The 13,053-nt window shown below is 47.5% G+C and overlaps 1 protein-coding gene across 2 annotated transcripts in view; it reads left to right on the top strand.

Annotated features, from left to right (window-relative positions):
* Positions 1–13,053, top strand: part of NELL2 (neural EGFL like 2) — a 225,240-nt gene that overhangs the window by 59,810 nt on the left and 152,377 nt on the right. For both annotated transcript variants that reach the window (XM_065405280.1, XM_065405271.1), the window contains exons 5-8: positions 77–173; positions 6,912–6,984; positions 7,166–7,248; positions 8,952–9,080. In XM_065405280.1, coding sequence (XP_065261352.1) covers positions 77–173; positions 6,912–6,984; positions 7,166–7,248; positions 8,952–9,080 — 382 coding nt within the window. The remainder of the gene's footprint in view (positions 1–76; positions 174–6,911; positions 6,985–7,165; positions 7,249–8,951; positions 9,081–13,053) is intronic.

Below are 13,053 nucleotides of genomic sequence, written 5' to 3'. Positions count from 1 at the left end.
GTCTGGAGCATTCCTGCTCAGTAATAAATGAAATGATAACCATTTGAGGTTTATTTCTTCTATTGTTTCTTAACAGAATTTATGAAAGGGTTGTGGAAAAGCCCTACATGGATTTACCTTTGGGTACAGCATTTTGGTTGGGACAGAGGAATAACGCACATGGTTATTTTAAGGTAGGCTTTCCCTGAGAGGAAAAGACTGAACATAGGTAAAAATGGCAAGTGTTCCCTCCATATCTGAAGCAGTGGAAATATTTTAAATACTGTGGTACATAAAGGCTTTATCATGTGAGGATGCTGTTAGTCCAGTTCCCTTAAGCAGAACATACTCCTTGTCATAGGGGCAGGCAAATTTCATCCTCCAGCACCAATGCTGGCCGTTGTGCTCCAGAGGGATTCACCCTCATGGGAGGTGAGAGGATCCTCACTCCACCAACTTCCTCCCAGGGGTTTGCCTGAGACAAATAAGGTTTATCTTGCTACCAGGAGTCTGTAAAAGGTTCCACAGAGGAGGATGCCTGAACCATGTGCTGAATCAGCTGGTGGGGTTACTCATCTGGAATGAAACTGCTGTGATCAGCAAGGAGTTGTCATCAGGAGCCAATCTTTATTAGTTAGAGTTGAAAATAAGTTACCACAACCATCATGCATCCTGTCACACACTTCCTTACACCAAAGTGAGATCCACTGCATGTGTGTCAGGAGCCACAATCCCCATGAGCAAAGAAATCTGTGTTCAGTTGGGCTGCTGCCAAATTATGGTATACTGTGAATAAGTAAAGCTAGAGAGCCAGTTAGCCATTTAAGAGGGGCATGATCGATGACTAAGGTGAAAGGGGCTCCTCGGAGACAACAGAATAGGGATTGTATTGCCTGTTGCACAGTTAGATGTATGTTTTTTGTCACAGAATATTTTTCACCAGAGGAAAGAGCTATCTACTCCAATACAATACATGGTCCTCAATGCCATTATCCTTCTATTGTGTTTAGGTTCTTAAATTACACCTCTGAGCATCTTCCAGGGTTAGAAATTAACAAGGTGATTAACATCAGTAAAGAGAACAAAGTTTCTTCCCCCGGGAGAATAGTTACAGGTGTTTTATTTTGCATTTTAACTTTACAATGACTATATTACTACATGTTGCTATATGGGAAAGCAAGGTTGAAGAAGTAAGTTTTTGCATTTGGACTAGAAAATGTTAAGATTTATGGTCATGCTTAATTCATATTCGATGACTCCTTGGCCACACTCCCTGTCCATGGTTTGACCTCACCCATTTCGGGGGTTGGCTGGGGGGGGTCCCATGCAGAACAGAAGTTTCAGACACCTGGCAGCCCTGTCTCCACAAGGATGTTCTAGTACTTGAGGCCCTGAAGGCTAGAGTACTTTGGATCCTGGGCACTGTGTCCTGGCTGAATCTGCCTTGCTAATTTTTAAATCTTGGATAAAACACTATGATTTTAATTTTCAATGCAAGTCCTGCCTTTGGTGCTGAAATCAGCATTAGATGTGTAAACACACGTTTTCCATGCCTAAGTGTGGATTTAAATCCCAAGTGGGTTTGAGATATGGAATGGATGTCCCATCAGGCACTCCGTTTTGAAAACTGAGCCCTGTATGTTTTTTAAATTCAGTATATTTTTCCTTCTCTATATTAAATGCCAATCTCCTTGTTAAATGGCTGAGAGGTGACCAAGTCCATAGAGGGCAGAATCCACTGAAAAGTGGCATTCTTGACTTAAGAAAACAAAATTATTTAAAAATAATTAAAGATTACTGTGATGGGACTTAACCCCCAACCCTGCAAGGCTAGTGGAGGCACCCAATTGGTCTTGCTTTGCACTTGGAGAGGCAAGTCGTAACTGGCTCCCAGCGAGAGGGGGCGGAACTATGCTGTAATAGGTAGATGGAAGGAGCTCAATTTGGGGGAGAGACAGCAGAGAAGACGGGTCTCTCTGGCTGGGAGAAGCCCAGGGTTAAAGACAGAGACACAGACAGAGAGAACGGGGACTGCACACTACAGGGACAGTGTAGGCTCCTGCAAGGGAAACCTTGAGATAAGATTTGTAAATAGAGTAGAAAAGACTACAATAGCCCAAGATGGTAGGAGAACTACTCGGTTTCATTTGGATTTTTTTATGATACCCTGGAAGTGGTCTGAACTTAGGTGACCTGGCCAGAGGGTGAGCCACAGAAAACATGGGGCTTGAGGCAGGTGGCCGACAGGAGGCTCTGGAGCCGAAGAGAGTGGCAACACCCTGCACTGATTCAAGGGTGTGTGCTGAGGGTGAGTGAGCCCTGCCACATATTGGTACCAGACTTGGGGTTGTGGAGACACCCACCTTATGAGAAAGGAGGGAGATACCAACTACCTTAAAAGTGGGGAGCAGATGGACAGACGAAGGCCTTTTTCCCCCTGTTGGGGAATGTGGAGGAGCTTTTCCGCATGCTGGCAGTGCAACAGGAGCAGACACATGCTCTCTTGTTGTGTCTATTATAAGGGAAACAACAACAGCAAGAGGCTCAACAGGCTCAGCAAGAACGTTTCCTGCAGTGCCTAGAGAAGTGGATCCCAGGGCCCTGGGTAGTTTCAGGAGAAGAAAGTTCTGCCAGACCAGTTCCCGGCCTCGCAAAATTGGGCCCAGGTAACAACCCAGAGGCCTTCTTGAGCACTTTTGAGAGGGTAGCAACTGCAGCAGGCCAAATCCTTTTGGGCAGCTTGATTGTCCTCATTCCTTTCGGGAGAAGCTCAAGTGACCTACCGAGCTTTGTCTGACGAGTAGGTCCGACAGAATTGTGAAAGAAGCCATTTTGGCTGGGGCTGACCCCGGAAACATACCAACACTGGTTTAGGATAGAGCCTTTCCCCAGGGGATATGCCCTAGAGTGGCAGCACAGTGTTTACGGGGCCTGGCCACATGATGGTTACACCCTGACATACTCTCTTTAGACAAGGTGGTGTAACATTAGAACAATTTCTAAGGATCTTGTCTGCCAGAGCCCAAAGTTGGGTCTGGAGATTTTGATTTCTACTGATGAGGCCATTGAGAGAGCAGAGGCCTACATGGAAGCAGATAATACTGAACCACCCAAACAAGGGGTTAGTTCACGGGGACTATTCCAAGGAAAGCAGGGTAACAGAGAACCCTGATTTTGAGATGGCAAGGGAGACATATGTGGAGAGAAGTTCTTAGGCAATCTGGTACCTAAGAAACCAGAAGAGGGAGTGGGACCTCAGTCATCACCAAGCACCCAGGAGTCTGTCAGGAGAATATGGTGGTGTGTTTCGGGTGTGGTCAACCAGGTCACAAAAGAAAGGACTACCCTTTCATGGAGTGTGGCTATTTGGATTGTTACTACAGGAACGTCTACGATTTGTCATGTTCCCTCAGTAGGGGGCATGCTCCAGCTTACCAGAACTGCTAATGTGTCTAGATGTGAAACGAGAGGACTGATTGACTCCAGGTGCGGTTGGACACTGGTTTGAGGGAGTAGACTCCCAACTGCAAAAACAGGTACAAGCTGAGAGTTGGTATATTAAGAAACCTCTCCTTGCCCATAATTGTAGGGAGACACTGGCCTAATTTCCCAGCCCTATCCCTATCCCTAAAAAAGGATATCACATGAACAAATTAACCATAAGGCAACTCTCATCTGGACACAGGCTGTTGTGCCGGGTGGCCTAGAGACAGGGCCGAGTACTCAAAGGACTGGGGAAATGTAGTTGAGAGATTTGAACAAGAGACGCCAAGCCAGCTAGAGGCCCTAGAAACACAATTGCACAAGGCAAACCAAGAGCTGGAGGAGGTGAAAACCTCATGACAGATAAGGTTGCCAATGCTCCAGGATTGTCCTGGAGTCTCCAGGAATTAAAGATTTATCTTTAATTCAAGCTTGTCATGTGATTGAAACCTCCAGGAATACATCTAAACAAAATTGGCAACCCTAATGACAGAAAATAATAGAGAAGGCCACATAACAAGAGCAAGAACAGATTTGGACAAGACTAGAGCTGGCATATGAAAAGAATTGTTGGCAGCAACACAAATGGGAGCTGGCTGCACTGAGAACCATGGAAATATGTGGAAAGGGTGCCCCAACCTCTAAAAGCCAAGAACAGGCCCCTGCAGAAAAGAAATTGGATTGGGTGGGTTCATGGGGAATGGATGCTCTGAATGAGGAGACAGGAGAAGCTGCCTCAATTGTGGACCCTGACCCGGCACCCAAAGGGCAATCACAAGAGGCCGGACTGTCCATGGAGAGTAAACAGATCTGGGAACTTCAAGAGAGATTAACTGCTGCAAAAGAGGCTCTGCAGTTACACTCCAAGATAGAGAATACTGGAAGGGACATTCTGAAGACATGCTAGATTATAAAAATTGTTTGTTTATCTGAGTACTACTTAGAGGAAGCAACTGCAGGGCCCCGTCAGGGGAGGCTCCAGGCACCAGCGCAGCAAGCGCGTGCCTGGGGCGGCAAGATGCGGGGGGCGGCCTGCCAGTTGCTGTGAGGGCGGCAGTCAGGCGGCCTTCGGCGGCGTGCCTGCGGGAGGTCCACCGGTCCTGCGGTTTCGGCAGCAATTCGGCGGCGAGTACGCCGAAGCCGTGGGACCGGCAGATCACCTGCAGAAACGTCGCCGAACCAGCGTGACCATGGACCGCCCACAGGCATGCCGCCGAAGGTGGCCTGACTGCCGTGCTTGGGGCGGCAAAAAACATAGAGCCGCCCCTGGGCCCCATACAGTGATGGGGAGAGAGAGTCCTGATGGGCACTACCTTGAGAGATGTGTGTAATGGGGCTTAATCCCATCACTTGCAAGGCTGGCAAAAGCGCCCAATTAGTCAGGGTTTGCACTTGGGGAGGAGAGGAGCTAATTGGCTCCTGACCTGAGGGGGGATGGAGCTAAGTCGTAATAAGTAGACTGAAAGAGCTACTTGCGGGGAGAGACAGCAGAGAAGACCGGTCTCTCTGACTGAGCGAAGCCCAGGGTTAGGTTACATAGACAGAGAGACTGGGGACAGCACATGATGGGGCAATGTAGGCTTCTGCGAGGGAAGCCTTGAGATAGGATTTGTAAGTAGAGAAGAAAAGACCACAATAGCCAAAGAGGGTAGGAGAACTATTCAGTTTTCTTTGGATTTTTTGAGGGCTTGTTTATGATACCCAGAAGGGGTCTGAATTTAGCTGTCTTGGCCAGAGGGCTGAGCCACAAGACCTGGGGCCAGAGGCAGCTGGCCAGCAGGAGGTGCTGGAGCCAAAGATAGTGGCAACAGCTCGCACTGACTCAAGGGGTTGCTCCAAGGGTGAGTGAGCCCTTCCAAAATTGCTTATACTGCTCCAAAACTCACTTAATGTTCTGTATTTTCTGCTTATGACTAATACAGTTTTTAGACTATCATGTATTTATTTCTTTTCAAGCCTTTACATGATACTCATCCATTTTCTGAAATGTCTCGGACTGTGATGGAACATGCACACACATCAAGGTGTAAAATGAAAGACACCATTTGTAGTTGCCTTTTGGTTTATTTTAGTTGTTTGTCAAGGAAGTCTAGATGAGTCAAAATACCACGAGATTTTTTCCTTACTGAGAAAAGCCAAATTAAATGAAATTCAGCAAGGAATAATAGCACCAATCCATCCAAAATACATTGATTTTATTGATCAATATATGATATTACAAATGGTTAAACTGAAAACAAAAATATTGAACATAGCATTGTGGACTGTAAATCTCTTCAGACTTGTAGCCCAAGATTTTAATAAATGACTAGTGGGATTGGGTGCCTAGGGGCTTGGTTTTCTGAAGGTGTATGCCGAGCACTTTCTGAAAATCAGTCTCACATTGGATAGCCGAAAAATGAGGCCCCCAAAATCATGGATCACTTGTGAAGATCCTGGTCTAGGGTTTTATTTGGTTTTGAACCTAAATTTGCTCCCGCTGAATCAGTGTGGGATTTGGCCTTAAATTAGGATTGAGCCCACAGTGTTTTGATACCTTTTCTTCATAGCGCTATAAATCCTGTTGTAATTCATTGCCAGTTCATTGCATTTCTTTTAAGAATGAGTTTTGAAGATCAGTGTAAGGCATGGAAGGAAGGGTAGATGAAAGGGATATCTGCAATGTGTGTGATAGGATGGTTCATTTCTAAGTTGCGTTTGGCCTTTGCTTTAGGAGAGCAGCAAAGTGGCTGCTAATTATATCTTAATGACTAAGGATGTGTGTGAATTCTGCCTGTAAACATGTGATCTGTCCTTCTGGGTGAAACAGGTCATTTCCAGCTGGTATATTTGAATTTCATGCTAAACGTCCTGTTCCCCTAAATTGTCAAGATGCTCCTCTGTAGCTGTGTAATAGATATGTTGCTTCTTTGAATTAGGTATGCTATATGAAAAGATCCATATCAAAATCATGAAATGCCTGTCTGAATCTGTTTTTCATGACTCAAGTTTCTTTAATCTTCACTTCCGTTTGACAACAGTAGTTCAGTGAACATTTGCATTTTATTTAAAACAGTGTTTTAAAGACCCTGAAACTGGAAATAAATTTTTAAGTTGCTTTAAAGGTCATTTTCAAGCTTTTCTTCAATGGGTAACTAAAAATAACAATGAATTCAAAACAACCAGACTCTTGTCATTTAATTACATCTTGACATTTAATCGTATGCCTTTAAAAATGGTTCAGTATGTGTGTACATGTACAGTTATCTATTTTACTTACTCTTTGCTCTCCCATCACCACAGTGGGTGCAAATAAGAAGTATTGTATTCATTAACAGTGGTGGTTTTTTCATGCAGTTTTTCTTTGTGAGCTCTAATGTTTTATGTGGTGAACATTGCTGTGGAATATTATTTTGACAGGTAAAAATAATGCCCACTCTTCTTTCTTTTCTATCCCCACTTGCACACAGGGCATAATGCAAGATGTGCAACTACTTGTCATGCCTCAAGGATTTATTTCTCAGTGCCCAGATCTTAATCGCAGTAAGTCTATTAGTTCTTATACCATAGAATCAAAGGTGTGCTTCTTGCTTCATTTTTGTCCTGCAAGCTCTTTTAAAACCTTGAGCTCCAATATATTGGTTCTCAGCTGTGACTTGTATAGATTGAACCTATTGTATATACAATTTGACAAATGTAACAAATGTAGTGTTTGTAATTCCAGCCTGCCCAACTTGTAATGACTTCCATGGACTTGTACAGAAAATCATGGAGCTACAGGACATTTTAGCCAAAACATCAGCTAAGGTAACAGTTACTCAGAGACATGGTTTGGGGCATAGGCTTCAATTCAGGTCTCTCTCAAAAAATACAGATGTTCCATTCAGAGAGCTTTCTTACATTTCAATGTTTTCATGCAATTGCACATTTTCATAGTAAATACCATCAACTTTCCTGAACAAGGGTTTATAAATATGCAAGCTCTATCTGTCAGACTAAGGATTTTGTAAAACTGGAATGAAACAGGTTACCATGTTTACAGTGCTTGTTGCAGCAGGATTTTTTTGGTTTAAGACTTTTCTAAACCTGAGCTGTTCAAAGAACAGGCCAAAAATATGCAAGTACTGGGGCAGAGGACTTTCAAGCAGTATCTACATCTACTATCTGATGATCATATCAATTACCCAGGGCAAGGAAGTTTCACACCCTAGGCGAAACTTCCACCTTGCGCCCCCCCCCAGCCCTGCGGCAGCTCCCCGCCCCCCTCTCCGCCCTGAGGCGCCCCCCCTGTGGCAGCTCCCTCCCCCCGGGGAGCCGTGTGGCAGCTCCCCACCCCAGCTCACCTCTGGTATGCCCCCTCCCCAAGCACGCCATTGCTGCTCCACTTCTCCTGCCTCCCAGGCTTGCGGCGCCAATCAGCTGTTTGGCGTCGCAAGCCTGGGAGGGGAGGAGAATTAGAGCGGGGGCGGCGTGCTGGGGAGGGTGTGTAGCAGAGGTGAGCTGGGGTGGGGAGCCCTGCAGCAGCTCCCCCCCACCGCCCTGAGGCACCCCCCCCCCCCGCGGCAGCTCCCCACCCCCCCAGCCCAGGGAGCCGTGCGGCAGCTCCCCACCCCAGCTCACCTCTGCTCCGCCTCCTCCCCGAGCACACAGCCCCCGCTCTAATTCTCCTCCCCTCCCAGGCTTGTGGCGCCAGACAGCTGATTGGCGCCGCAAGCCTGGGAAGTGGGAGAAGTGGAGCAGCCGCTGCGCTGGGAGAGGGAGTCTGAGCCGCACGTGTCAGCGCACCGCCGGCAGCCCAGCCCAGGAAGGTTGTAAAAAAAAATTGGGGGCACCGCTTTTTGGCACCCCCAAATCTTGGCGCCCTAGGCAACTGCCTAGTTTGCCTTAATGGTAGCACCGGCCCTGCAATTGCCAATGGGTATACATCAGCTTACACCATTATTTTAAAAAGGTCAGTGCTTTAAATGTCTGTAGGAGTGCTATTGACACACTGGTTTGATACTGGGTTCTGTAATGTTACACTGCATTGGTTTACAATATAGCACAAATTACAGAAATATCCTGGTTGAAGTGCAGGAATAAGTGTTATACATGTAAAATGTGAGCTTTACTTGCAATTAACAAGAACTCTTGCCTCCCCATCTCTCAAGTTCATGTGTTCTGCATGTGATCTGATAATTACCTGCAAGTAGTTTGGGTATTGCAAAATGGATGCTTCACAGAGATAAGCCACTTGCCAAATCCTTCTTGCCCTACTCGCATCAGTAGTCCCATGATGTCATTGGGTAAAGTAAGCGGCAGCATGTCTCAGCTTCCAATTTTTCTGCTCTAATGGCTGAACTTAATCATTTAATATTTCACAATAACCACTTAGTCATCATCTGACTCCATTTTCACACATGTACTTTTTCACTCTGCAATCCTGGATGGTAGATGGCAGTTAGATCATTATTTAGTTATATGGAAACTGTTTACCAATGTAATAACTCATCTTTGTGAAATGTGTACAGCTGTCCCGAGCTGAGCAGAGGATGACTAAATTGGATCAGTGCTATTGTGAAAGGACCTGCATCATGAAGGGCACCACCTACAGAGAATTTGAATCCTGGACAGATGGCTGTAAGAACTGCACTTGCATGGTATGGCTACAATTTGAGTAGAGACTCAAGGACCCTGATGTCCTCTTTATCTACACCAGTGGTTCCCAAACTTGTTCCGCCGCTTGTGCAGGGAAAGCCCCTGGCGGACCGGGCCGGTTTGTGTACCTGCCGCGTCTGCAGGTTCGGCCGATCGCGGCTCCCAGTGGCCGCGGTTTGCTACTCCAGGCCAATGGGAGCTGCTGGAAGTGGCATGGGCCAAGGGACGTACTGGCCGCCGCTTCCAGCAGCTTCCATTGGCCTGGAGCAGTGAACCGTGTCCACTGGGAGCCGCGATCGGCCAAACCTGCAGACGTGGAAGGTACACAAACCAGCCCGGCCCGCCAGGGGCTTTCCCTGCACAAGCGGTGGAACGAGTTTGGGAACCACTGATCTACACTTTTAATGAGACAATATAATGATGAAACGTTCACAGTTTCTTCTTCGAGTTCTTGCTCATATCGATTCTAATGAGGTGTGCTCGTGCCACGTGTACGGCCGTCGGAGAATTTTTACCCTAGCAACACCTGGTGGATTGGCTGTGGAGACCCCTAGAGTGGCGCCTTCATGGCACTCGATATATACCCCAGCCGACCCAGCCCCTCCTCAGTTCTTTCTTACCGCCCGTGATGGTCGTTGGAATTGTGGAGTCCTGCTTTGCTGCTGTCCACTCTCCCTAGCATAGTTTATAGTTAATAGTTAATAGTTCACAGTTAATAGTTAATAGTTATAGTTGTTGATAATTATAGTTAGTATTAGTGGGGTTGGGGTTTTTTCCCCCTCCTTCCCGATTTGTCTTTTGGGCTCATGCCCAACGCTCCAGGATTTAAGCCCTGTGGTTCCTGCTCTAAGCCCATGCCAACGGGCGACCCCCATGACTCTTGCCTGAAGTGTCTGAGAGAGTCTTATCAAGCAGACTAGTGCAGGATCTGCAAAGAGTTTCGTCCCCGGACTAAGAAGGAGCGGGACTTTCGTTTAAAACAGCTCCTCTTGGAGGCGGCTCTTAGCTCTCAGTCTCCCGGAGTGGGTCCTGGCCTCCCTCCGCTGCTGACTAGATCCCCGGGTGGTCTGTGAAGGAGTCCCTTTTCACAGCCCCCAGCCCTCCTTGTTCCTGGTCACGGATGCATCAGCCCTGGGAAGGGGCGCCCACCTTGGGGACATTCAGACGCAGGGCCTATGGCCCCCGTCCGTGCTCTCCCTTCATATCAACGTCCGGGAGCTAATTGCGGTACATCTGGCCTGTCAAGTCTTCCAGGAGCGGCTGCAGGGTCGCTGTGTGGCGGTCCTCACAGACAACACCACGGACATGTTCTACATCAACAAGCAAGGGGGGACCCATTCCTCCCCTCTCTGTCTGGAGGCTGTTAGACTGTGGGAATTCTTCATAGCCCACTTCATTCACCTGGTGGCGTTCTTTCTACTCGAGGTCCAGAACACGCTGGCGGACCACCTGAGCAGTTCCGTCTGCTCCCACGAGTGGTCGCTATGATCAGATGTCATCCACCCCATCTTCCGAAGGTAGGGGTTTCCCCACGTCGACTTCTTTGCCTCCCGCAGCAATCGGAAATGCCCAGCTTTCTGCTCCCTCCAAGGCCACTCCCCGGGCTCTCTCACAGACGCTTTCCTGTTCCCGTGGACGAGTCGACTGTTTTACGCCTTTCCCCCATTTCCCCTTGTGCACAGGGTCTTGCTCAAAGTGCGCAGGGACAGGGCACGAGTGATTTGGCGTGGCCCAGACAGCATTGGTACTCTACGCTATTGGAGCTCTCTGTGGGTGCTCCAGTCCCATTGCCTCTTCTTCCAGACCTGATTACTCAGGATCACGGTCGCCTCTGCCATCCCGACCTATGGACTCTCCACCTCATGGAATGGATGCTGTGTGGCTAAACCCTTCAGAATTTCTCTCTTCGGAATCTGTACAGCAAGTACTCTTGGGCAGCAGGAAGCCCTCTGCTTGGGCCACATATATGGCTAAGTGGAAGCGGTTTTCGTGCTGGTGCACTCAGCACAACACACCCCCTCTCCAGGCGTCCGTGCCTCTCATTTTAGAGTATCTCCTGGATCTAAAACAGCAGGGCCTGGCAGCATCTTCTGTCAGAGTTCACCTGGCGGCCATCTCGGCTTTTCACCCGGGTGCGAATGGCTGCTCTGTCTTCGCCAATCCCATGGTTGGCAGGTTCCTCAAGGGCCTGGACCATCTCTACCTACAAGTTTGACAGCCAGTTCCCACATGGGACCTCAACCTGGTCCTCTCCAGACTCATGGGGTCCCCGTTCGAGCCACTGGGCACCTGCTCCCTTTTCTACCTCTCCAGGAAAACTGCTTTCCTTGTTGCTATGACGTCGGCGCGGCGTGTCTCCGAGCTGAGAGCCCTTACCTCGGAACTGCCTTACACCATTTTCCATAAAGATAAGGTGCAGCTTCGACCTCACCCGGCCTTTCTTTCCAAGGTGGTATCGGCCTTCCATATCAGCCAGGACATTTTTCTTCCAGTTTATCCAAAACTACACGCCAGTCGCCAGGAGCAGCAGCTGCACTCCCTCTATGTCCATAGGACCCTTGCTTTCTACATTAAGCGTACAAAGCACTTTAGGAAGACGACCCAGCTCTTCGTTGCAGTGGCAGACTGGATGAAGGGCCTCCCCGTCTCCTCTCAACGGATCTCTTCATGGATCATGTCCTGCATCCGTGCTTGCTATGATCTGGCCGGTGTACCAACCCCGCCCCTCACTGCTCACTCCACAAGGGCCCAGGCCTCGTCATCGGAGATCTGCAGGGCAGCGACTTGGTCTTCAGTGCATACTTTCGCCTCGCACTACGCCATCGTCCGGCACGCCAGAGACGACGCAGCTTTCGGTAGAGCAGTACTGCAGTCTACATTGCTTCACTCCAACCCCACCGCCTAGGTAAGACTTGGGAGTCACCAAATTGGAATCAATATGAGCAAGCACTAGAAGAAGAAAAAATGGTTACTCACCTTTGTAACTGTTGTTCTTCGAGATGTGTTGCTCATATCCATTCCAAACCTGCTCCCCTTCCTCTCTGTCGGAGTAGCCGGCAAGAAGGAACTGAGGAGGCGCTGGGTCGGCTGGGGTATATATCGAGTGCCATGAAGGCGCCACTCTAGGGGGCTCCACAGCCGACCCACCAGGTGTTGATAGGGTAACATATCTCCGACGGCCGTGCACGTGGCACGCACACACCTAATTGGAATGGATATGAGCAACAAATCTCGAAGAACAACAGTTACAAAGGTGAGTAACCGTTTTTTTCTCAAGGTAGCAACAATCAAGTGCTAGCAAACCTGTTTTTCTAAAGAACCAGTGTATTAAAAATGTTTTATATATTTTTTCAGCAGGATCAGCATATGTAGTTTTGCCCCATTTTTCTTGCATGCTTAGGAGGATGCTAGGTAAAGTAAGAACTATATTGGAAGCAATATGCTTACCCCATCAAGTTTTCCCCAAGTATTGTATTACAGACTGTTTCTCTGGATAATTAATTCCCTGGTTTTTTCGTATACCTTAAATATAGCTTTGTTCTTAGATGATTTAATGGATCCCTTGTTCCTGATTCCATTAAGTCTTCTTTGGTTACATCTAGATCAACATGTAATAAAATGTAAAATGTCAGTGCTGTATGCATGTCCTATTATACCACAAATAAAAAAGGGTTTGTTTTAAGGTGGATGGAAGACCCCCTCAGGTACCAAAATTCCAGAATTAATTGCATGTATCTTTGCAAGTACCAAATTATAATGTCTTGGTTAATGCACATCCATTTTAAAACATTCATTAATGCCTGATCCAAAGCCCATTAGAAATCAATGGAAAGACTCCTATTGACTGCAGTGCACTTTTGAGTAGGCCCAAAAGCCCTAGATCGATGTGCTGCAGTCTTTAATACCTTGAACTGTTTTTCTTAGGCTTACTGTCTTTTTGTTCCACAAATTTCTGGGGGGAAAATTACCTGTTCA

Source organism: Emys orbicularis, chromosome 1 (genome assembly GCF_028017835.1).
Source record: "Emys orbicularis isolate rEmyOrb1 chromosome 1, rEmyOrb1.hap1, whole genome shotgun sequence".
NCBI classification, from domain to species: domain Eukaryota; kingdom Metazoa; phylum Chordata; order Testudines; family Emydidae; genus Emys; species Emys orbicularis.
The sequence above is the reverse complement of the archived record's forward strand: the minus strand, read 5'-3'. Positions and strand labels throughout refer to the sequence as shown.